The following is a 26090-nucleotide window of genomic DNA, read 5'->3' as shown; positions in this document are numbered from 1 at the left end:
GAGAAAATCTTCCTCCTAGTATAATCATAATAACTGATTATCATGTTTTAGGGGGGAAACAAATGATTGCACCCCATCTTTAAAATTAACTGAACATTTTGGATTCTTTATTTTTTCATTTTAATTTTTTACAGTTCCGAAACCGTACCGGAACCGTGAGCCAAAAAACTAAATATGAACCGAACCGTGGCACCCCTAGTGTGAATGGGTGAATGTAACGCACAATCTCTGTAAAGCGCCTGTATAAATGCACCATTTACCCTTTCCTTTTGTACCTCCGTCCAGTCTGGAGACAGACAGCAGCTTCTCTCTTAGTTCTTCTGGCCTTCCTCCTCAGGGCTCCTCTTTGCATCTTGGACCCTCCTCCTCCTCTCTCTCCCCCCCCCACCATTCCTCTCAGGTGTCTTCTCCTTGCTGTGGCTGCTGTGTCTGACCGCCGCTGTCCGCCCCACCCCCGTCCCCCTGGCGGGTAACGTCCGCCGCCGGGCCACTCTCGCTGGCCGCCGCCGCCGTGGTGAGCTTGTCGCCCGGCGCTGCGCGGCGGCTGTCCTTGAAAGGAGGTTTCAGGAAGTTGGGGACGGCCGTGGACATGCGCTCCACGCAGGACTGGACGCTGGGGGCGGAACCAACAGCACAGTGACAAGTCAGTCAACAAACATGGTGTGTATTGGGACGGGACCGTCCAGATACGGGACCGTTGTATTTGGACTTACCCCCACAAAAAGGTTCTATGTTCCCCACTTACCCCCACAACAAAAGGTTCTATGTTCCCCATTTGTCCCCCAAAAAAAGGTTCTATGTTCCCCGCTTATCCAAAAAAGGTCCTATGTTCCCCAGGTTCTATGTTCCCCACTTACCCCCACAAAAAAAGGTTCTATGTTCCCCGCTCAACTTACAATAGGTTCTATGTTCCCACGTATCCAAAAATGCAGGAAGCATTCCTTTATAATTATTAATAACAACTCAAAACACCCAATAATGGGGAGAGATTACGAATACTAGTGGGACAGGGGGCACTAGGGACATCAGGACACCATACTTTGGTTATGTCTGGGCATCTGGACAAGTGGGCACCTGGACATCTGGGCAATAGGGACATGTGGGCATTTGGACGAGTGGGCACATAGACGAGTGGGCACCTAGACGAGTGGGCACTTAGGGGTGGAGACATCTGGGCACCTGGGCAAGATGTCCCACCATTTCCTACATTTGAGTGGGGAACATACATTTTTTTCTGGGGAACATACAGTAAGTAGATCCTGTTTTTGGTTAAAGGACGTACACCATGAATTTTCACTTTTTCTATTTTAAAACCTTTTTTTGGGGTCCCACTGGCACCTTCTATCCTCACAAAGTCCTATTTCTGTACATTGTGTCTTTCTCTGGTTTTGGGAAGACAGAGATGAAAAGCTTTCCACGGGTTCTCAGAACAGTGCTGTTCTGAGAGTTGACGCATGTGACGTCACACGCGTTTCCCGTTTTTTTTTTCATTGTCAAAAAAAAAAAAAATTAAAAAAAAAAAAAAAATTTTTTTTTCAAAAATCTTTTTTTTCAAATTTTTTTTTTGTCAAAAGTCAAAAAAAATGTTTTTCAAAAAAAAAAATTCAAAAATGTTTTTTTTCAAAACTTTTTTTCAAATTTTTTTTTCAAAAGTTTTTTTTTTCAAAAACTTTTTTTTTTTCAAAAAACTTCTTTTTTTTCAAAAAACTTCTTTTTTTCTGGAAAAACCCCACTAGATGCGCCCCTGAGCAAACAGAGGCCGTTTTGGTATTGCAGCTGGAGAGCCTCATTATAGTAGAGCTAGAACAAACAAAAAGAATGGTCAGAGTGTTTGTTGAGGGTTAAAACCTGTCTAAGACTCAATTTTGAGCATATATTTATACAAAAAATATAGTTTTAAAAGCATGGTGTAGGCCCTTTAAGAGGGGAATATAGAACCTTTTTGGGGGGAAGTGGGGAACATAGAACCTGGGGAACATAGGGTGGACCCCATTTGGACAGTACATATGTTGGCAAAGGAGACTAGACCACGGGCCCGTTTCACGAAACCTAGATTAGGGATAAAGCCTGGCATTATCAGCTATCCTGGCTTTAGTAAGCCTGAGTCAGAGCTCAGTCGGTTTCATGAAAGCTGAATTATCTTGGCAGATTAGCCTGGCCAGTTAACCTGGTTAAGCCTGAACTCGGTTTCATGAAAGTTATCCCACCTTAAGCCGGTTTTCCATACCACTTTTTAGCCCGACACTACACGACACGGCACCGCACCGCATTTTTTATGTAGGTTTTCCACTACAGAACCCCTCCCCCCCTCTCCTCCTCCACTCTCCCCCTCCTCCCCTACGCTCCCGAAAGAAATCGACGCCCCTTTCAACATACGGATACTCGGATCTTCTCAGTCTGTAAACACAACGGAGATGCTAACTTGCGCTAATTATTTTTAGAGATGTGGTGGACAATGTTTTATGCCACACACTCACACAGGTCTTCATCGAGTCTTTACAACTATAGCGACGACTAACGTCGGGGTGAACATAGTCAAATAATAACGTTATTGGCCAAACTACACAAAGAAGAGTAGAGGCTAGTTGCGCTAGCATACATGCTAAGCTACAGTACAGTACATGTAGGCTACTGTAGATTCTTTTCCCCATTCAACACGGAGATGTGGTGGACAATGTTTTAGATGCCACACGCTCACACAGGTCTTCATCAAGTCTTTACAACTATAGCGACGACTAACGTCGGGATGTTCATGGTCAAATAATAACTTTATTGGCCAAACTACACAAAGAAGTAAGCTAATGTAGAGGCTATGCTAGCGCAGCAACAGTACAGTAGATGTAGGCTACGTAGATTCGTTCCCCCATTCAACACATGCAGTTACAAATACAAACAGGAGACATCTCACTGACATCTCATCTATATAAAATAACGTATTGCCGACGCATTTGCCGTTGATAATTGCGACTCGCAACGATATAGCCTATGTCCACTGTTTGTGTTGGTTAATGTTCTTGGTGCTTCGTGGCATCTCAACTGCAGGGCTGGGGAACACAATTCTGCCTCAGATATATAAAACAAACAGGCTTTGCTTTTATATTTGATTTGCAGCCGTGACTGCATACTAAAATCTGTCTCAAGTTGTTGTGTTGAAAGACACAGCTCTGCCGTGAGACTGTCTCTGACCAATCAGTATCAGCAGCGTGTATACGTCACTGATTTGGCCTCACTTAGCCCAGGCCGGACCACCTCAAGAGTGGAGCCGTTATAGTACCACGTTAAGTACCACTTTCACACCACTCTACCCAGTTCCTTGTAGTGGAAAACCTGACACAAGTGGGCGGTGTGGTGTGGAGTGGTGTGGAGTTGGGCCTGTGGAAAACCGGCTTTAGTTACCATGGAGATTAAGCTGTGAAGCTAGCCTGCTCCTGACCAGGCTCACAGCCAAGATGTGTTAATGCCAGTGCCGTTTTGGTGAAGTTTTGTGAAATAGCTGTTAGTCCAATGACTCTAATTGTAAACTAATGACTTTTTCACAGTTAATTCAACACTTATGTTAGTATATAGACTCATTTTAATTACCCTGCATTAAAATGAAATAACAAATAATAATACAACAAGATATAATCAATTTAATTATAGGCCTATTACTGAAATGGTGGCAGAAGAACACTGCTCTGTTCTTCGGGGCTGTGATTGGCTGTGATTGGTTGGGCTGTGATTGGTCACGATCAAGGAATCGACGCTCGACTGCATGAAAAGCACATGCCTTAAAAGCCCATTTTCCACTGGCCCAACTCCACACCACACCGCCCACTTGTGCCAGGTTTTCCACTACAAGGACCGGGGTAGAGTGGTGTGAAAGTGGTACTAAACAGGAAACTAAAAAGTATCCACTCTAGAGTAGGTCTGAGCTTGGCCAAACAGGGCCAAACACTTCATAATGACTGATCACTCACTGACTTTTCATTTAGACCAGTGGTTCTCAAATTTTTCACGCCAAGTACCACCTCAGAAAATATGTGTCTCTCCAAGTACCACCAAATACCGGTATGTTAAAATACAGGTGCGTAGACCCACCCCATATATGCAGAGTTAACACAGGTGGCCAATTTATTCCTTGAATTCATGGAGATTTTTTAGTTTTTGTTGCATTTCTAAGCCAATAATTTGATGACCGGGTCATCAAACAGATTTATCTATCTGTGAACTTCCCATGCAAACTGATGATATTTCTAATGTGATTAATCTGTTCTCAAATCCTCTATTAACGGCTAGGTGTGCCCTCATGCTCATTTCAGCACAGCTGACCAAGCAATCAATTGCTTGGTCAGAAGAACTACCTGTAGTATAATATAAATATTTCACTCCACTATATATTTTTTCTTATTTTTGGGAAACTCCTCTGAGTACCACCAGAGGGGTGCCCATGTACCACCAGTGGTACACGTACCACAGTTTGAGAACCACTGCTCTAGATCATACATGGGCAACTGGCGGCCCGGGAGCCACATGCGGCCCTCAGTTTAATATTGGAATACTGATAGGCCTATCAAACATATCATTTTCCAAATGTCTGTCTGTCTGAGTGAGTGTCTGTCACAGCGTTTCTCCTCAGTGGCTGGAGCAATTGATCTGAAATCGCATCACCATTAGCATATGAACACACCTGACATAACTGTGAAGCCCGTTTGTCACTTTCACAAATCATATGCTGTATATTATCATTTTTATGGTGTATCTACTATCTATTCTGCATCTAGCTTGAGGCATATCAATTCTGCATCTAGCATGAGGCAACATGTTTAACCAGCTCTGTGTGTGTGTGTGTGTGTGTGTGTGTGTGTGTGTGTGTGTGTGTGTGTGTGTGTGTGTGTGTGTGTGTGCAGGCGAGTGGGCGGGCGGGGGGTCGTTTGTCTTGCCCTGTTACAGATTTTGTCCAAAAATCATGCAGATCGGTACACAGTATCTCTGTAGCCATTAAACGAAACGGGTATTTCTTACATTGATGCCCCTACATATTATCATGCAAGCACCAGTTAAAGTTACTTTCCATCCCTCATATACTGTATGCACAGTGCACATCCCATAACCCACACACTGCACATCATTTCGGAGCTCATATCTTTGAACGGGTAAGGGCTAGTAGTATTGATTTCAGCTGTTACAATTCCATTTACAACGATGCAAACATAACTCGATTTAATTCCTTCAGTCTATATTAGTAGCTTAATGACATGGCACTAGTCTCTTTTTTGTCCAATATATTTGTAAGTTCACAAAGTTAACATACGAACACATACATGAATTTGAAATTAAATACAAATGTTACTTTTCAGGATTCCAATTAAAAAATAACAAAATTATTTTCGCTATTTTTGACTGTAGCCTAGGGGCTCTGGGTGTAGCTGTGCTCCAGATAGATAGATGATACTCACTAGGGGCTCTGGGTGTAGCTACTCTCCAGATAGATAGATGATACTCACTAGGGGCTCTGGGTGTAGCTGTGCTCCAGATAGATAGATGATACTCACTAGGGGCTCTGGGTGTAGCTACTCTCCAGATAGATAGATGATACTCACTAGGGGCTATGGGTGTAGCTACTCTCCAGATAGATAGATGATACTCACTAGGGGCTCTGGGTGTAGCTACTCTCCAGATAGATAGATGATACTCACTAGGGGCTATGGGTGTAGCTGTGCTCCAGATAGATAGATGATACTCACTAGGGGCTCTGGGTGTAGCTACTCTCCAGATAGATAGATGATACTCACTAGGGGCTCTGGGTGTAGCTACTCTCCAGATAGATAGATGATACTCACTAGGGGCTATGGGTGTAGCTACTCTCCAGATAGATAGATGATACTCACTAGGGGCTCTGGGTGTAGCTACTCTCCAGATAGATAGATGATACTCACTAGGGGCTCTGGGTGTAGCTACTCTCCAGATAGATAGATGATACTCACTAGGGGCTCTGGGTGTAGCTGTGCTCCAGATTAGAGGTCTTCGGACCTGCCCGAGATCCGAAATTACCCGCGATCCGAACCGAACCGAGCCGGGTAACGGGGCCGTTTTCTAGCTTTTACCGCGGGGCGGGCCGGGGCCGGGGCCGTCTGCCCCGGTTCCCCGGGTATCTCCTGTTACCCGAGTGGAGCCGAGACAGGCCGAGATTGAAGTGAAAGTGAACGCAACAACTGCACCAAATAGATAACGCCACACGATGGCACTAAAGATGCAGCATGTAATATGTTGCATTGGTTGTGAGAACTGAGAAGTAGAACTCACTCAGTCACAACAACACTGACTGTATCAGTTGGATTGTTATTATTATCAAAGATATTAACGTAACGTTTTGGTTAACGGTTTACAATGGAGTTGTCATTGCGTGTTGTCATGCTCTGCAGAGCAAAATGGACACTCAAAGCAGAAAGATATAATGAACAACACATGCGACAGAAAACGATAGCATTAGCATTGGCTATAGCCAAAGAAGAAGGAATAAAAACATGGATTTATTTGTATTTACAAACTGTCCGCATTGACTTACTGGTCTGGGAAAAGATCATCTTTCGGCGAGAGGCACAGCGCCGCTGACAGCAACAGCAGCACCGTGGCGACGTTAGGTAAGAAATATGTCTGATACAACTCTTAATATAATAACGTTGGCATTCTTTCATTTCGGGGCGACAGGTTCGGGTCTCGGATCTCTCGTTCTGCTCGGGTATCGGATCCAATTTTTCTAATAACAGGCGGGGCCGTTCGGATCGGATCCATCACGTCTCGGGGCTGATCGGGTAACGGTTCTCAAATTCCAAATGATAGACGGGGCCATATGGGTCCGGGTCCGTTTCCCCCGGGTCCTTTTGGGTTCGGGTAGTTCAAATTGGACCCGTGAAGACCTCTACTCCAGATAGATAGATGATACTCACTATGTGCTCTGGGTGTAGCTACTCTCCAGATAGATAGATGATACTCACTATGTGCTCTGGGTGTAGCTACTCTCCAGATAGATAGATGATACTCACTAGGGGCTCTGGGTGTAGCTACTCTCCAGATAGATAGATGATACTCACTATGTGCTCTGGGTGTAGCTACTCTCCAGATAGATAGATGATACTCACTAGGGGCTCTGGGTGTAGCTACTCTCCAGATAGATAGATGATACTCACTAGGGGCTCTGGGTGTAGCTGTGCTCCAGATAGATAGATGATACTCACTATGTGCTCTGGGTGTAGCTGTGCTCCAGATAGATAGATGATACTCACTATGTGCTGGTGGTGTAGCTGTGCTCCAGGTGGCTCTAGATAGATGATACTCACTATGTGCTGGAGGTGTAGCTGTGCTCCAGGTGGCTCTAGATAGATGATACTCACTATGTGCTGGTGGTGTAGCTGTGCTCCAGGTGGCTCTAGATAGATGATACTCACTATGTGCTGGAGGTGTAGCTGTGCTCCACATGGCTCTAGATGGAGGATACTCACTACGTGCTGGTGGTGTAGCTACTCTCCAGGTGGCTCATGCAGATGAAGGGGTGACGGAGCATCTGCTCAGGGGTGATGCGGTGCAGCGGGTCCATGGTCAGCATGCTCTGCAGCAGCTCCACCCACTGGGTGGTGTCCAGGGCCTCGTGGGGGTCCTCCATCCCCCGGCCCAGGGCCTTCAGGTCCCCCAGGGAGGACAAGGCCAGGGCGGAGGGCAGGCCTCGCAGCTTGATGCTCTCCTGCTTCTCATCCTGCTCTGGGGTCTGACAGGGAGGAGGACAACACCTTTAGACCAGGGGTTTTCAAAGTGGGTGACGGGGCACCCTGAGGTGACGGGGCACCCTGGGGTGACGGGGCACCCTGGGGTGCCGTGACGGCAGAAATACAAAGTTATTTTCAGTCAGTTCTAACCAAAATGGCTGTTATCTCAACGTTTTCCTCGCAACATAATCACTAAAATATCGTCACTGTCGGGCAGAAACCTCGTATCTCCAAGTTGCAAATGTGTACGTCTTTTGGTAAAGCAAAGCCCTGCTTCATCATACAAAAACTAGTGAAAACAGCCGATCTACCAGCACACTGCGAGGCGTTGTGTGCTGGTAGATCGGTTGTTTTCACTAGTTTAGTACATTTTATAGATGATAAATACAAAACAAACGGTTTTGGACATACAAGGTTTCCACCCGACAACGACGATATGCTATAAATATAAGGTGCTGGGAGTGAAAATTGTAATGTAGGGGTGCCTCGGATTAAATACTGGTCTTTATTCAGTCAGGGACCCCCAATAGTCGGAGGCCTTAGGGAGATAGAATGGTAATTTCATGCTAATCATTACCAGTCTAAAATCGCCAAATTTTGCACAGATGTAGCCCAGGGCATTCTCTAATGATTTAGCTAGGGCGCCCAGGTCGGCGACCTTCGGGGTCACCACAGCGGCCAAATCAAGTTGGACTCCCATCGACTTTCTATACAGGAGGAAAATACCCAGAAAAACATTTTTTTTCTGGGTATTTGAGTAGGATGTGAGGGGTCTAACTAGGGTTTTGTCATGATGATGAATCCATTGCAAGCATTTGTTTTGCACAACATTCCTTGGGCTACAAATGGCCTCAAGGTTTAGTGATGAAAAGTTATGGAAAGTTATGAGTCATCACTTTTCACAGTTTTCTGGGCGTTTTCTTGGGCCATTTCTTTCTTGTTCACCAACCCTTGTTGTAACAAACCAAAGTTGCCCTAACTTAGGCAACTTAGTTTTTTTGCAACAAGGGTTCATATTTTAGATTAGAGAAATTAGAGAAAAAATAAAAAACGAGTGTTAAAATGTTTTCATTTACTGCTTTCTATCGTTCTAGCCATTTTAATGACTTTGATTTCAGTGGTTGGGGGGCATGCATACAAGTGACTAAATGATGTGTCTTTATAGACATAATAAGCCACCAATTCCTTTATTACTATTTACAGCAGGGGTCTTCAACGTTTTCAGGCCAAGGACCCCTTAGCTGAGAGAGAGATGAAGCAGGGACCCCTTAGTTGAGAGAGATATGAAGCAGGGACCCCTTAGTTGAGAGAGATGAAGCAGGGACCCCTTAGCTGAGAGAGAGATGAAGCAGGGACCCCTTAGCTGAGAGAGATATGAAGCAGGGACCCCTTAGTTGAGAGAGATGAAGCAGGGACCCCTTAGCTGAGAGAGAGATGAAGCAGGGACCCCTTAGCTGAGAGAGAGATGAAGCAGGGACCCCTTAGCTGAGAGAGAGATGAAGCAGGGACCCCTTAGCTGAGAGAGAGATGAAGCAGGGACCCCTTAGTTGAGAGAGAGATGAAGCAGGGACCCCTTAGTTGAGAGAGATGAAGCAGGGACCCCTTAGCTGAGAGAGAGATGAAGCAGGGACCCCTTAGTTGAGAGAGAGATGAAGCAGGGACCCCTTAGCTGAGAGAGAGATGAAGCAGGGACCCCTTAGTTGAGAGAGAGATGAAGCAGGGACCCCTTAGTTGAGAGAGATGAAGCAGGGACCCCTTAGCTGAGAGAGAGATGAAGCAGGGACCCCTTAGCTGAGAGAGAGATGAAGCAGGGACCCCTTAGCTGAGAGAGAGATGAAGCAGGGACCCCTTAGTTGAGAGAGAGATGAAGCAGGGACCCCTTAGCTGAGAGAGAGATGAAGCAGGGACCCCTTAGTTGAGAGAGAGATGAAGCAGGGACCCCTTAGCTGAGAGAGAGATGAAGCAGGGACCCCTTAGTTGAGAGAGATATGAAGCAGGGACCCCTTAGTTGAGAGAGATGAAGCAGGGACCCCTTAGCTGAGAGAGAGATGAAGCAGGGACCCCTTAGCTGAGAGAGAGATGAAGCAGGGACCCCTTAGCTGAGAGAGAGATGAAGCAGGGACCCCTTAGCTGAGAGAGAGATGAAGCAGGGACCCCTTAGTTGAGAGAGAGATGAAGCAGGGACCCCTTAGTTGAGAGAGATGAAGCAGGGACCCCTTAGCTGAGAGAGAGATGAAGCAGGGACCCCTTAGTTGAGAGAGAGATGAAGCAGGGACCCCTTAGCTGAGAGAGAGATGAAGCAGGGACCCCTTAGTTGAGAGAGAGATGAAGCAGGGACCCCTTAGTTGAGAGAGATGAAGCAGGGACCCCTTAGCTGAGAGAGAGATGAAGCAGGGACCCCTTAGCTGAGAGAGAGATGAAGCAGGGACCCCTTAGCTGAGAGAGAGATGAAGCAGGGACCCCTTAGTTGAGAGAGAGATGAAGCAGGGACCCCTTAGCTGAGAGAGAGATGAAGCAGGGACCCCTTAGTTGAGAGAGAGATGAAGCAGGGACCCCTTAGCTGAGAGAGAGATGAAGCAGGGACCCCTTAGTTGAGAGAGATATGAAGCAGGGACCCTTAGCTGAGAGAGAGATGAAGCAGGGACCCCTTAGCTGAGAGAGAGATGAAGCAGGGACCCCTTAGTTGAGAGAGATATGAAGCAGGGACCCCTTAGTTGAGAGAGAGATGAAGCAGGGACCCCTTAGCTGAGAGAGAGATGAAGCAGGGACCCCTTAGCTGAGAGAGAGATGAAGCAGGGACCCCTTAGCTGAGAGAGAGATGAAGCAGGGACCCCTTAGTTGAGAGAGATGAAGCAGGGACCCCTTAGTTGAGAGAGATATGAAGCAGGGACCCCCACAACCTGTTCATAGATTCCATATAGTTTCATCGTTTGACAGCACAATCATCAGTGTATTTTGGATTCATGTCAGTTTATGTTTTCAGATATTTAACCACTTGAACCATCAATACTTAATAAACTTGACCTTTCACTCTGTACTTAGTCTGATCTTTATCTCCTCTACACCAAACATCTTTGCCGAAAATAGCCGATCTACTGCGAGGCAATGTGAGCCTGTAGATCGGCTATTTTTGGCTAAACTTCTCTGAATATGGACGCTAGGGTTCAAGTGGTTAATATAAAAAAGGAGAAACAAAGTGTATCACACACAGATTTGGAGGACCCCCTGTAGTAACTCTGAGGACCCCCTAGGGGTCCCAGACCCCCTGTTGAAGACCCCTGATTTACAGTAACACTACCGGTCCCCCATAAGTCCCATCTGCCCATGAAAGATCGCGGTGCATCTTGGGAATGGGCTTATTGTATGAACTGTATTGTATTTAAGAATCCTAAATTATAAATGGTAAAAACGGTACCTTCAGGATCCACTGGTCGTCGAGCGGCGTCTTCTTGAAGAAGCGTGCGGTGTTGACGCCGTTAGCCAACAGGTGTTCGGCGGGCCGTCCGTTGATGTGAACGATGCTCTTGACCACGTCCATGGCGGTCACCACGTCGAACTCGCCCTTCCCAGGGTACAGCCAGTAGCCCAGCCGCAGCCGTGCCATCACACAGCCCAGGGACCAGGCGTCGATGGCCTCCGTGAAGGGAAGGCCCAGGAACACCTCTGGAGCCCTGGGGTTAACATTGTAAACATTATTTTATGCTTTAACTATTGAAAAATAGCAGATATACAAGCTCACAGCGCGGCACCGAGTGCCGCGCTGTGAGCTTGTAGATCTGCCATTTTAAAAAAAAACTCTATTTTGACCCGATTCTATACATGTCTTCTAAATCCTTCTTTTTAATCAGTTGTTCTCAAACTTTTTCATGTCAAGGACCCCCAAAATTACATGCATTTGGCCGCGGACCCCCATCAAAAAATATGTTGTTTTTCCAGGGAACCCCAGAAGTAGAGATTTGAATTTCAAAAGTTTGCTTTGAAAAATATTATTCAAAGATTTGCGAAACCTTTCACAATTTTCCAAAAAATACCAGAACTATGGCCTCCGTGAAGGGCAGGCCCAGGCACACCTCTGGAGCCCTGGGTGGAGATGGGGTGGAAACACTGTTCATTTCCTCCACTAAAGCAACAAGACATTTCACCTTAACACTGATGTGATGTATAAAAGATACAGCAATGCCGGCACTGTTTGAGGAAACTGGCCATAGTTCAACAATGACAAAACTCTGATGGAACTGTTCTACAGGGTTAGGGTTAGGGTTAGGGTTAGGGTTAGGGTTAGGGTTAACTGTTCTACAGAGCCTCCATCAAGTCTGATTTCTTTTTCAATTATCTGTTGGTAATCTTGGGATCAGGGATAAGAATTCACTCAAAGATGTGTCAAAGTGTCCTAAAGGTGTCTGGCACACAGATGAAGAGCTTAGGACATGTCTTTAACAGACACACAGATGAAGAGCTTAGGACATGTCTTTAACAGACACACAGATGAAGAGCTTAGGACATGTCTTTAACAGACACACAGATGAAGAGCTTAGGACATGTCTTTAACAGACACACAGATGAAGAGCTTAGGACATGTCTTTAACAGACACACAGATGAAGAGCTTAGGACATGTCTTTAACAGACACACAGATGAAGAGCTTAGGACATGTCTTTAACAGTGTCCTCTAAGGTGTCTGGCACACAGATGAAGAGCTTAGGACATGTCTTTAACAGACAGCTGCTCAACAAAACTGTGTCTATCTGTTCTGACGCTGCTCACCACTAAATGCAGAATATGAACTGGACTCAACCCACTCCTCATTCATGGTAAAACAGTAGAACAGGTTGACAGCTTCACATATCTTGGACTCACTTTGGACAATAAACTTAGGTTTGATCAACACATTACATCTATCCATAAAGCTGGCCGCACACTAGCCGATAATCGGGCTATTTAATTACCCTCCCGACAATCGGGCTGCCACCGACTGAAACGGGCCCGACAATCGGGCATGAATGTCGTCTAGCATGAGTTCTCACAGATCCACTCGGAGCCCAGCCGAGTGGCTCGGAGGACGATCGGGGGTAGCCCGACTCTTTTCAAACATGTTTGATATTTTCCTGGATCAGTACTGGTCTGGAAGACTGGAAGAGCAGCAGGGGACTGAGAGAAAATAGGTACAGCAGCCGCTGATAGATGCAAGTCTCTGAGCATACATCTGACTGAGTGACAGATCCATCTCTTTTTTTTTCTCTCAACCTCTCCCTCTGCCTCTCACTCACTCTCTCTCACACACACGCACGCTCACACACACGCACGCACGCACGCACACACCCGCACACAGACACACTTTTCATAGCGTCCGTCCGTCCATCAGGTTGTATCATGAATGATTGGGATTTAAATTAAAACTCAACGGCAGCGCATATCAAACAAACAGAAGAAAGACCGCGACCAGCACACATCCCTTGCAAGTAGGTGGGACGTTCGCGAACAAATCGAGTATTTTGAACGGCTCTTTGAAATGAACGATGGGATCCGGTTCGCAGTAGGGAGCCGTTCCTTTCTAATGAACAGTGGTGGGAAAATAGCCTACTGCCACAAGTAGAGGTTTTTGGAATGTTAATATACTTGAGTAAAAGTACGAACGTATTGGTATCATTCAACATTTAATTAATGTAGCCTACAGAGTACCAATAGTGTTTCACAGATTTTCCAATGAATAAAATGTAGAAAAATCTTTTGAAAATAGCCGATCTACAAGCTCACAATGCAACAAATGGCAGGTATGTAGGCCTACCTATTATATATGGCAGAAATAAATGTATATAGGGTTGAAGTTATTTGTAATAATTATATCAAAATCTACAAAGTAACTAATGAGCCAGTCTTTTGAACGGCTCTTTGAAAGGAACGGATCCCAGAGATCCGGTTCACTTCAAAGAACCATAAATCCCATCTCTAGGAGTCGAAGAAGTACACGCCCATCCTGATCTACAAGCTTACAACGTGGCACGGGACAGACACAGTTTGGTCTTGGAGATCTTGTTCTGGGTGCGCTACACAGTCATACGACTAATCATAAATCAGGCACCATGAGAAGGACGGAGCGGCACTTTAGCGTAGGAGAGGGGATGTCAGAGTTGGATGTACATGAAACGTGTCAAAGTGAACTCATATTGTCAAAATAGGATACAACTTCCATATTGAAGCTTTTTTTTTTCGTTGCGTGAGGCGGTGTTGTGTGTTGAGTCAGTGGATAACGTAATGTGTTTGTATGTGCGTGTGCGTGCGTGTTGCAAAGCACAGCTCTCAGAACAGCCCCCGTGGCATCTTGTATTCATTATACTAGACTGCAGCGTCTAGTCGGCGACCTGGCCAACTCGGGAACTATGTAAATAGGGAATGAATGCCCCGCCCTTTAATGCAAATCCCATTATACTGTTGTCATAGGACCCGTTTTGACCATCTGTGTCCATTTATGCCCATATATGGAGATATCTGTATCTGTCTGTCTGTCGGCGTCCATTTTATGTCCATATATGGAGATCACTGCAGATATAGTTCTGGGTCCATTTTATGCCCATATATGCCCATATATGGAGTTATCTGTCTATCTGCGTCCATTTTATGCCCATATATGGAGATCTCTGTATCTGTCTGTCTGTGTCCCTTTTATCCCCATTATGGAGATCTCTGTATCTGTCTGTGCCTCCGACTGTGTTGCAGACACATGTGCTGGTTCCCCCTTTAATGCAAACCCCATTATACCTGTTGTCATAGGACCCGTTTTGACCATCTGTTTGCCTGTGTCCATTTATGCCCATATATGGAGTATCTGTCTGTGCCTCCGACTGTGTTGCAGACACAGTGCCGGTTCCCCCTTTAATGCAAACCCCATTATACCTGTTGTCATAGGACCCGTTTTGACCATCTGTTTGCCTGTGTCCATTTATGCCCATATATGGAGATATCTGTATCTGTCTGTCTGCGTCCACTTTATGCCCATATATGGAGATCTTTGACCATCTGTTTGCCTGTGTCCATTTATGTCCATATATGGAGATATATGTATCTGTCTGTCTGCATCCATTTTATGCCCATATATGGAGATCTATGCAGACACAGTGCCAGTTCCGGAAAATGCTGATGTCAGACATCAGAATCCGAACCTGGGGTTTGCATTAAAGGGGGAACCGGCACTGTGTCTGCAACACAGTCGGAGGCACAGACAGATACAGAGATCTCCATAATGGGATTAAAGTGACACAGACAAACAGATGGAGGAGACAAACTTAATGCAAACCCCATTATACCTGTTGTCATAGGACCCGTTTTGACCATCTGTTTGCCTGTGTCCATTTATGCCCATATATGGAGATATCTGTATCTGTCTGTCTGCGTCCACTTTATGCCCATATATGGAGATCTTTGACCATCTGTTTGCCTGTGTCCATTTATGCCCATATATGGAGATATCTGTATCTGTCTGTCTGCATCCATTTTATGCCCATATATGGAGATCTATGCAGACACAGTGTCAGTTCCGGAAAATCCTGATGTCAGACATCAGAATCCGAACCTTTCGTGCTGGTTACAGAAAATCGTGTATCGGGTCGGGTCGAGGCCGAGCACTGCACTACCTGCTGTGGTGGGGAACGCGTGTGCCGAATTTGAAATAGGGAATGAATGCCCCACCCTTTAATGCAAACCCCATGAATGCCCCACCCTTTAATGCAAACCCCAATATACCTGTTGTCATAGGACCCGTTTTGACCATCTGTTTGCCTTTGTCCACTTATGCCCATATATGAAGATCTCTGGACACACAGTACCGGTTGCGGAAAACTCTGATGTCAGACATCAGCTCCGCATACAGGCATTCATTTTATTCCCATATATGGAGAACGCGCGTGCCGGTGGGACGAACGGTTCTCGAGATATGCGGATTACATACATACACACTCACAGAGATTTTTTGTTGACTCATGTGGCGTACGTGATGTCAGAGCCTTTTATGAGGTGATGTCACAAATCTCACAATGAGTCAGCGCTTGCACCGATTTCCGCCCCTGTATCTGCCCATATGCCCATATATGGAGATCTCTGTATCAGTCTGTGTCCCTTTTATGCCTATATACGGAGATATCTGTCTATATATGCCCATATACTGTATGGAGATCTCTGTATCTGCCCATATGCCCATATATGGAGTTCTCAGTCTTATGCCCATATACGGAGATATCTGTCGGTTCGAGGCAAGGCCCGGCACTGCAGTGATGTCACAATGAGTCAGCGCTTGCGCCCGGCACTGCAGTGATGTCACAATGACCGATTTTGCGCCGATTTCCTCCGGAACAGCCTGATGTCAACAATCAGCCCCGCATAAGGAGATTCCGAACGTTTCGTGGGACGAACGGTTCTCGAGATACGCGGATTACAAACACACACGCAGAGACTTCTCGCATTTATAGATAGATTATGTATTATTGCTGTGTTCGAGCCCGACTCAATCGGGATAGAATCCTGTAGCGTGCGGAGCACCCGACTGTTCAAAACGTCTAGTCTGAGCCCGTTTAGATTATCTGGTAAAATAATCTGAAAAAATTATCCTGTAGTGTTTAATTCTACCCGATTCAGTCGGGCCCGATTATCTTGTAGTGTATTGCCAGCTTAAACGTTTTCAGCAAAGACTTCATGTAATCCGTAAATTAAGATCACTGTCTGTTGCCCCTCATCTTCTGTTATTACTGTACTAAAGTATTATTCAACCTGTTCTGTTGTGTTGCTCAGCATGTTTCTTCACTATACTGTCCATGCCTAACAGAAACACACTCTACAGTATTACCCGTATTGCTTCCAAGATCATCAGACTTCCCACCCCCACTCTTGCTGAGATGAATGATAAGGCTATGACACGCTTAGCACTGTCAATAACAAGTGACACTGATCATCCTCTGTATCGCTACTTCGACCTCTTGCCATCGGGGCGAAGATACAGAACCTTGACGTGGCACAAGGTACGGTTTAGCAGGAGTTTTGTCCCCTCAGCCATCGCTGCACTAAACAACCTGCTAAACAATCACCCTGTCGCTAGCATGGTTTTCTGTAAATAGTGGGGTCCTGATGATCTGTCTTGTGATGTTTTGTGTTATATGGTTATGTGTTGTTTTTTGTGTTGAACAGACTTGTGAAGACAAATTTCCCTTTGGGGACAATAAAGAATATTATTATTATTATGAACTCCTTCCATCAGGCCTTGGCTTGCGGGCCCCTCACGCCACAACAAACAGGCACAAATATTCCTTTGCTTCCGTCTCCATTTGCACACTGAATGCTCAGGGAGATAGCCTAGCCCAAGACCTTAGATGTGCACTTCATTAGTCTTTTCATGCCTAAAGTATATGCATGCACTTTCATGGACAACATGCACTTTACTGCATGCATGGCACTTTAATGTCTTGCACTTTACTGCATGCATGGCACTTTACTGCATGCATGGCACTTTACTGCCTTGCACTTTACTGCATGCATGGCACTTTACTGCCTTGCACTTTACTGCATGCATGGCACTTTACTGCATGCATGGCACTTTACTGCCTTACACTTTACTGCATGCATGGCACTTTACTGCCTTCCACTTTACTGCATGCATGGCACTTTACTGCCTTGCACTTTACTGCATGCATGGCACTTTACTGCCTTGCACTTTATTTAACTTTTTTGGTATCTCCTACATGTGCAGTACAGTGTTGTTTTTATTGTATTGTAATGATGTCTATTCAGGGACACTAAATAAATGAACAATGAACCTTGAACAAAGGAGTCCTGTGTGTGTGTGTGTGTGTGTGTGTGTGTGTGTGTGTGTGTGTGTGTGTGTGTGTGTGTGTGTGTGTGTGTGTGTGTGTGTGCGCGCGCGCGCACGCGCGTGCACGAGCGTGCGTGCGTGTGTGCGTGCACATATAACTCACCTACAGACGATGTTCTGCTGTTGCACCCCCAGCACAGCGTCAGCAGGGTTCATGGCCGCTCCGAAGTCGATCAGTTTGATCCTGAAGGGCTGCTGCTCCTGGTTCACCAGCATGATGTTGTCTGGCTTCAGGTCCATGTGGATCATCCCTACTGCCTTGAGGGCCTTGAGGGCCACAGCTACCTGTAATAATAATAACAATATGATCATCCCTACCGCCTTGAGGGCCTTGAGGGCCACAGCTACCTGTAATAATAATAACAATATGATCATCCCTACTGCCTTGAGGGCCTTGAGGGCCACAGCTACCTGTAATAATAATAACAATATGATCATCCCTACTGCCTTGAGGGCCCTCAAGGCTACAGCTACCTGTAATAATAATAACAATATGATCATCCCTACTGCCTTGAGGGCCCTCAAGGCTACAGCTACCTGTAATAATAATAACAATATGATCATCCCTACTGCCTTGAGGGCCCTCAAGGCTACAGCTACCTGTAATAATAATAACAATATGATCATCCCTACTGCCTTGAGGGCCCTCAAGGCTACAGCTACCTGTAATAATAATAACAATATGATCATCCCTACCGCCTTGAGGGCCCTCAAGGCTACAGCTACCTGTAATAATAATAACAATATGATCATCCCTACCGCCTTGAGGGCCCTCAAGGCTACAGCTACCTGTAATAATAATAACAATATGATCATCCCTACCGCCTTGAGGGCCCGCAAGGCTACAGCTACCTGTAATAATAATAACAATATGATCATCCCTACTGCCTTGAGGGCCCTCAAGGCTACAGCTACCTGGAATAATAATAACAATATGATCATCCCTACTGCCTTGAGGGCCCTCAAGGCTACAGCTACCTGGAATAATAATAACAATATGATCATCCCTACCGCCTTGAGGGCCCGCAAGGCTACAGCTACCTGGAATAATAATAACAATATGATCATCCCTACTGCCTTGAGGGCCCGCAAGGCTACAGCTACCTGGAATAATAATAACAATATGATCATCCCTACCGCCTTGAGGGCCCGCAAGGCTACAGCTACCTGGAATAATAATAACAATATGATCATCCCTACTGCCTTGAGGGCCCGCAAGGCTACAGCTACCTGTAATAATAATAACAATATGATCATCCCTACCGCCTTGAGGGCCCTCAAGGCTACAGCTACCTGTAATAATAATAACAATATGATCATCCCTACTGCCTTGAGGGCCCTCAAGGCTACAGCTACCTGTAATAATAATAACAATATGATCATCCCTACCGCCTTGAGGGCCCGCAAGGCTACAGCTACCTGTAATAATAATAACAATATGATCATCCCTACTGCCTTGAGGGCCCTCAAGGCTACAGCTACCTGTAATAATAATAACAATATGATCATCCCTACCGCCTTGAGGGCCCGCAAGGCTACAGCTACCTGTAATAATAATAACAATATGATCATCCCTACCGCCTTGAGGGCCCGCAAGGCTACAGCTACCTGTAATAATAATAACAATATGATCATCCCTACCGCCTTGAGGGCCCTCAAGGCTACAGCTACCTGTAATAATAATAACAATATGATCATCCCTACCGCCTTGAGGGCCCTCAAGGCTACAGCTACCTGGAATAATAATAACAATATGATCATCCCTACCGCCTTGAGGGCCCGCAAGGCTACAGCTACCTGGAATAATAATAACAATATGATCATCCCTACCGCCTTGAGGGCCCGCAAGGCTACAGCTACCTGGAATAATAATAACAATATGATCATCCCTACCGCCTTGAGGGCCCGCAAGGCTACAGCTACCTGGAATAATAATAACAATATGATCATCCCTACCGCCTTGAGGGCCCGCAAGGCTACAGCTACCTGGAATAATAATAACAATATGATCATCCCTACCGCCTTGAGGGCCCGCAAGGCTACAGCTACCTGGAATAATAATAACAATATGATCATCCCTACCGCCTTGAGGGCCCTCAAGGCTACAGCTACCTGTAATAATAATAACAATATGATCATCCCTACCGCCTTGAGGGCCCGCAAGGCTACAGCTACCTGTAATAATAATAACAATATGATCATCCCTACCGCCTTGAGGGCCCTCAAGGCTACAGCTACCTGGAATAATAATAACAATATGATCATCCCTACCGCCTTGAAGGCCCGCAAGGCTACAGCTACCTGGAATAATAATAACAATATGATCATCCCTACCGCCTTGAGGGCCCGCAAGGCTACAGCTACCTGTAATAATAATAACAATATGATCATCCCTACCGCCTTGAGGGCCCGCAAGGCTACAGCTACCTGGAATAATAATAACAATATGATCATCCCTACCGCCTTGAGGGCCCGCAAGGCTACAGCTACCTGGAATAATAATAACAATATGATCATCCCTACCGCCTTGAGGGCCCGCAAGGCTACAGCTACCTGGAATAATAATAACAATATGATCATCCCTACCGCCTTGAGGGCCCGCAAGGCTACAGCTACCTGGAATAATCTCAGCAGCCATAACCCACAGCGACGCTCTTTAAATATTTTTAAGCATCCTGCGCGATAGAATCACATTTACACTGCATCTAAAGACTCCACCTTTTGCACAAAAATCGCGCATTTTTACCCCAATGTTCCTAGCAGCTTCTCCTGAACCTATTGTATTTGCAAGATGTACACTTTGTAGAAAAGTAATGTGTGGCTTTACTATGCAAATCTTTCCCCAGAGCTTCTCCTACGCAATTTTCGTCACGAAAGTATCAGGTTACAGTTTGCTTCAGCAGTGACGGGCGCGCAGCGAGAGCCTAGCTAGCCGAGAGCCTGTATCTTACAAGAAGTTGGCGGCCCTTCGGGCCACTCACATCTAGAGTTCGGCCCACTCACCTCTTCACAGCAACATACTGTCTGTCTGTGTGTGTGTGTGTGTGTGTGTGTGTGTGTGTGTGTGTGTGTGTGTGTAGGGGTGTGTGTGTGTGTGTGTGTGTGTGTTGCTAAAATGAAAACATTGAAATAATGAAAATAAAACATTGGCAGGCCTATTATAGTAACTAGAAGCCGGGCGGCCCAGCGTCTAGTCGGCGACCTGGCCAACTCGGAACAATGTAAATAGGGAATGAATGCCCCACCCTTTAGGACCTGTTTTGACCATCTGTCTGCCTGTGTCCATTTATGCCCATATATGGAGATATCTGTATCTGTCTGTCTGTCTGTCGGCGTCCATTTTATGTCCATATATGGAGATCACTGCAGTTATAGTTCTGGGTCCATTTTATGCCCAGATATGGAGATATCTGTCTATCTGCGTCCATTTTATGCCCATATATGGAGTATCTGTCTGTGCCTCCAACTGTGTTGCAGACACAGTGCCGGTTCCCCCTTTAATGCAAACCTCACACCTGTTTTATGTCCATATATGGAGATCACTGCAGTTATAGTTCTGGGTCCATTTTATGCCCAGATATGGAGATATCTGTCTATCTGCGTCCATTTTATGCCCATGTATGGAGTATCTGTCTGTGCCTCCAACTGTGTTGCAGACACAGTGCCGGTTCCCCCTTTAATGCAAACCTCACACCTGTTGTCATAGGACCCGTTTTGAACATCTGTTTGCCTGTGTCCATTTATGCCCATATATGGAGATATCTGTATCTGTCTGTCTGCGTCCATTTTATGCCCATATATGGAGATCTTTGACCATCTGTTTGCCTCTGTCCATTTATGTCCATATATGGAGATATCTGTATTCGTCTGTCTGCAATCCATTTTATGCCCATATATGGGGGCATTCATTTTATGCCCATATATGGAGAACGCGCGTGCCCGTGGGACGAACGGTTCTCGAGATACGCGGATTACATACATACATACACACTCACAGAGATTTTTTGTTGACTCATGTGGCGTACGTGATGTCAGAGCCTTTTATGAAGTGATGTCACAATGAGTCAGAGCTTTCGCCGATTTCCTCCGGAACAGCCTGATGTCAACAATCAACCCCGCATAAGGAGATTCCGAACGTTTCGCGCCGGTTCGGGAAAACCGCGCGTCGGGTCGGGTCGAGACCCGGCACTGCACTCCGTGCCGCGGCGGGGAACGCGTGTGCCGAATCTGAAGCCGTTGGGACGAACGGTTCTCGAGATACGCGGATTACAGACAGACACACAGACAGACAGACAGACACGCAGAGACTTCTCGCATTTATAGATAGATAATAATAACACAATTAGGCCAAAACTTTTTTTTTTTCCACAAAACTTTTTTTTTTTTCAAAACACTTTTTTTTTCAAAAATCTTTTTTTTTCAAAAAACTTTTTTTTTCTCAAAAACATTTTTTTTGTATCAAAAAACTATTTTTTCTCAAAAAAAAATTTTTTCTCAAAAAAAGAACTACCCATATTTGCCCATTACAAATCCATTTCATTGCTGGTATACCGCGAGGGCCCCCGGAGGGGGCCCGAACTCTAGATTTGAGGGCCCCCAAAGGGGGCCCGAAATTCTAGTAATAACAATATGATCATCCCTACCGCCTTGAGGGCCCGCAAGGCTACAGCTACCTGGAATAATAATAACAATATGATCATCCCTACCGCCTTGAGGGCCCGCAAGGCTACAGCTACCTGGAATAATAATAACAATATGATCATCCCTACCGCCTTGAGGGCCCGCAAGGCTACAGCTACCTGGAATAATAATAACAATATGATCATCCCTACCGCCTTGAGGGCCCGCAAGGCTACAGCTACCTGGAATAATAATAACAATATGATCATCCCTACCGCCTTGAGGGCCTTTGCTACCTGTAGAACACATCATATACCTAAAATAGCAGATCTACAAGCTCACAACGCCTCGCACGGCTCGCAGAGCTTGTAGATCTGCTATTTTGGGCTAAAGTTCTCCGAATATGGACGCTAGGGTTCAAGTGGCTAATATAAAAAAGGAGAAAACAAAGTTGCTATCACTCAAAGATTTGGAGGACCCCCTGTAGTAACTCTGGGGAACCCCTAGGGGTCCCGGACCCCCTGCTGAAGACCCCTGATATAGATCATTCCTACTGCCTTTAGGGCCCGCAGGGCTACTGCTACCTAGAGCAGGGGTTCCCAAACCTTTTTGTCTCAGGTCACCCCATAAATATGTTTTTAATCCGAGGCACCCCTACATTATAATTTTCACTCCCAGCACCTTATATTTATAGCATATCGTCGTTGTCGGGTGGAAACCTTGGATGTCCAAAACCGTTGGTTTTGTATTTATCATCTATAAAATGTACTAAACTAGTGAAAACAGCAGATCTACAAGCACACAACGCCTCGCGATGTGAGGCGTCGTGTGCTTGTAGATCGGCTGTTTTCACTAGTTTTGTGCGACAGTCTTGTATGATGAAGCAGGGCTTTGCTTTACCAAAAGACGTACACATTTGAAACTTGGAGATACGAGGTTTCTGCCCGACAGTGACGATATTTTAGTGATTATGTTGCGAGGAAAACGTTGAGATAACAGCCATTTTGGTTAGAACTGACTGAAAATAACTTTGTACTTCAAGTTTAAAATTATACTAAATAATATTTTTTGTTCAAATAAATTCAAAATATTATCAAAAGATCTCGCGCTGGACTGGCATCACGGTCACGGCACCCCAGGGTGCTCCGTCACCCACTTTGAAGACCCCTGATATAGATCATTCCTACTGCCTTCAGGGCCTGCAAGGCCACAGCTACCTAGAAGGACAACATGTGGATCATTCCTACCAGGCCTGGAATTTCCTCATTTTAGGGGCGTGGACACTTGGCCTTTGGTGTTGTCCATTTCTTGAGGGAACAAAGGCCAAATGCCAGGGCAGGAAGGCCATCAATAAAACGATTTTAGTCCATAGAAAGAATTTGTTGAATTTATGGGTTAGGGATGATAACCTAATCTGCAGTGAAATATATCAATGATGGTATTTACAATCTGATGAATCCATGCTCAGCCCTGCACCAATCAAAGTCACTGGATTGGTTTAAGGATGGGGACTCGGGGGAGTTAAGATTTCAGAATCTCAACAAACTACATGACAAGAAAGAGAAACCGGTGTCTACATATTAACAAGACAGAGGAGAAAGTGGTACAGTCAGGTTAAGTTATTAACTCTTTTACCGCTTTGAACGTTAACGCTCGTCCCAATTCTGAACGTGGCTCAAAGCGAACGCTCGTTCTTTTACCTTGTTTGATGACTGTAAGCTGATGAGGGGTTGCGCGGGTGTGTACTTTAAAAACATCTCCTGTAATGCTGCTTTCAAATGTGGGGGTCCCTGCTTCATCTCTCTCTCAACTAAGGTGTCCTTGACCTGAAAACGTTGAAGACCCCTGTTCTAAACCTCCATGTGTACAGTACAGTACCTGTTGGATGACAGGCCTGATGTCCTTCAGAGGGAGATGTTTCCTAGCCTTCATGTAGTCCCACAGTGAGATGTCCCTAACCCTAACACCCTAACCCCTAACCCCAGTACCTGTTGGATGACAGGTCTGATGTCCTTCAGAGGTAGATGTTTCCTAGCCTTCATGTAGTCCCACAGTGAGATGTCTAGCAGCTCAAACACCAGGCAGGGTCTTCCTCTGGGCAGACGGAATCCCTCGTGGAACTTCACGATGTTCACCTTGTCCAGATCCAGGTGGCTGAGCCTCCTCAACATGGACACCTGCACACACACAGGGATGCCGCGATTATTGTGACCAAAGGAATTTCTATTTACGATATTATCGTGATAATCTAAATATCCCCTACATCCACCAGTAAGACTCCCTAATCAGGAGATGCATACACAAACTTTAGAAGGCAATGGTAGCCAATCAGGAGGGAATATGGGAAAATGGAACAGATCCATGTTGATGACATGACTGTAGACATACTGTGTACCGCTTTGCGTGATTTTAGGGCAAAATCTGTAGGAGCAGTGTCCAAACATGTGTTTTGCAAGAATAGGCCTCATGGCGGCGCTAGAAGAGGGCCTTGTGAGAAATAAGTGTTGGAGGTTGTGGTTTGGCAGCCAAGGAGTGTGTGTGCAAAGTTTGGCATGGATCGGGGCAACGGTGGCGGAGATATGAGTAGGGGAAAAGTGTGACATGATGGACAGACTCACTGATAGACAGACTGACTGACAGCCGGTGGAGGTTTTGTTAGTAACCGCGACCTGACGGTCGCAATTATCCTGGGGCGGAATATTTGCCAAAGAATAGCCGATCTACAAGCTCACAACTTGTCGCTAGGGCTGTCTTCGACTCAGGATTTATCAAGTCGATTCGAGTCGCGGGGGTTAATCCGACGCGTCGACGAATCGTTTGTGTAAAAAAATAAAAAAATAAAAAAAAGTTGTGCTTTAATGACTGGAGAGGAGGCGCGACCGCGACGCATTGATAGAGTACCGGTACAACAGCTGTTGTAAACCACTATGATTGGTGGATTCTCTGCTTTGAAAACTGCCTGGTTGTAATGATTGTATGCCTCTCCAAGGCTAAAGGAACAGGGCTAAAGCGCTAGCATGCTAACGATTTAGCCCTGTTCCTTCAGGAGGAAAAACAACACCAAAGTAGGCTAAAGGTAACAATAATGTAACATCACTGCGTCGATGCAGAGCGGCACACGGCTGCATCACAATGCAAGCAAATTGTCATAATCTAAAACTTTTTAAGAAGTCCTCTACTCCACCGCAGTCCTCTGCCTTAGACCACCACCACAGAGCCACACTCACTCAGCGAGTCAGTGGCAGTGAGTGAAAGTGAAAGCGCATCGCGCTGCTGCTTCTTGGTCAGCTTTAACAAGTAGAATAACAACAAGTCGACGCATTTCCTCTCAGAGCGGTTAACTTCAAAATAAGAGCACCTTGTTATATGATCAAGGCAACTTTCAAGTCACGTGAACTGGTTTTATTTTTAAGTCTAGTTGCAAGCAGTAGGAAGTATGGACTAAATAGGAAGAACATGACAGTCCAGCGCTCTCATACCGCACCGGTGTGATAAAAAATAATATATTTTTGACGGCTCGACTCAAACAATTGGCGTCGATTCCGGGGGCTTAAAACGACGCGTCGATTCGTCGAATTTTTGAAGACACCCCTACTTGTCGCACTGCGTCGTATTGTGTCGCATTTTTGGCAAAGGGATTTGGTAGGAAGTGAAAAAAGACAGGTCCATTTGACCAATTATAGAGGGGTTAAACTTTAAGTGGTACCAGATATGCAGCGTCAAATAAAAGGTGAATTGTTCCCCGTACATGATGGAGGATAATTTCACAATAAATGTAAATATCTAGAATACGATTATTTTGAGTGTTTTTTTGTGGGCCACTATTTCAACGTCACTCCAGAGGGCCACATTGTATATATATACTGTCGTGCAGAA

The 26090-nt window shown here is 45.5% G+C and overlaps 1 protein-coding gene across 1 annotated transcript in view; it reads right to left on the bottom strand.

The window, feature by feature from the left end:
* Window positions 1–396: 396 nt before the first annotated feature.
* The window catches only part of LOC308304122 (homeodomain-interacting protein kinase 2-like), a gene marked incomplete at its 3' end in the record, with an annotated part of 29297 nt that continues 3603 nt past the window's right edge, over window positions 397–26090 (bottom strand). Inside the window, exons 3-7 of the mRNA XM_080748681.1 lie at window positions 24203–24391; window positions 17698–17879; window positions 11158–11413; window positions 7482–7744; window positions 397–613 (exon numbers count right to left, since the gene is read on the bottom strand). Coding sequence (XP_080604807.1) covers window positions 397–613; window positions 7482–7744; window positions 11158–11413; window positions 17698–17879; window positions 24203–24391 — 1107 coding nt within the window. The remainder of the gene's footprint in view (window positions 614–7481; window positions 7745–11157; window positions 11414–17697; window positions 17880–24202; window positions 24392–26090) is intronic.

The sequence above is a fragment of the Nannobrachium achirus genome (assembly GCF_963921795.1).
Source record: "Nannobrachium achirus genome assembly, chromosome: 19".
In the NCBI taxonomy this organism is placed as follows: Eukaryota; Metazoa; Chordata; class Actinopteri; order Myctophiformes; family Myctophidae; genus Nannobrachium; species Nannobrachium achirus.
Note: the sequence above shows the minus strand (reverse complement) of the source record. Positions and strands in the feature narration are given on the sequence as shown.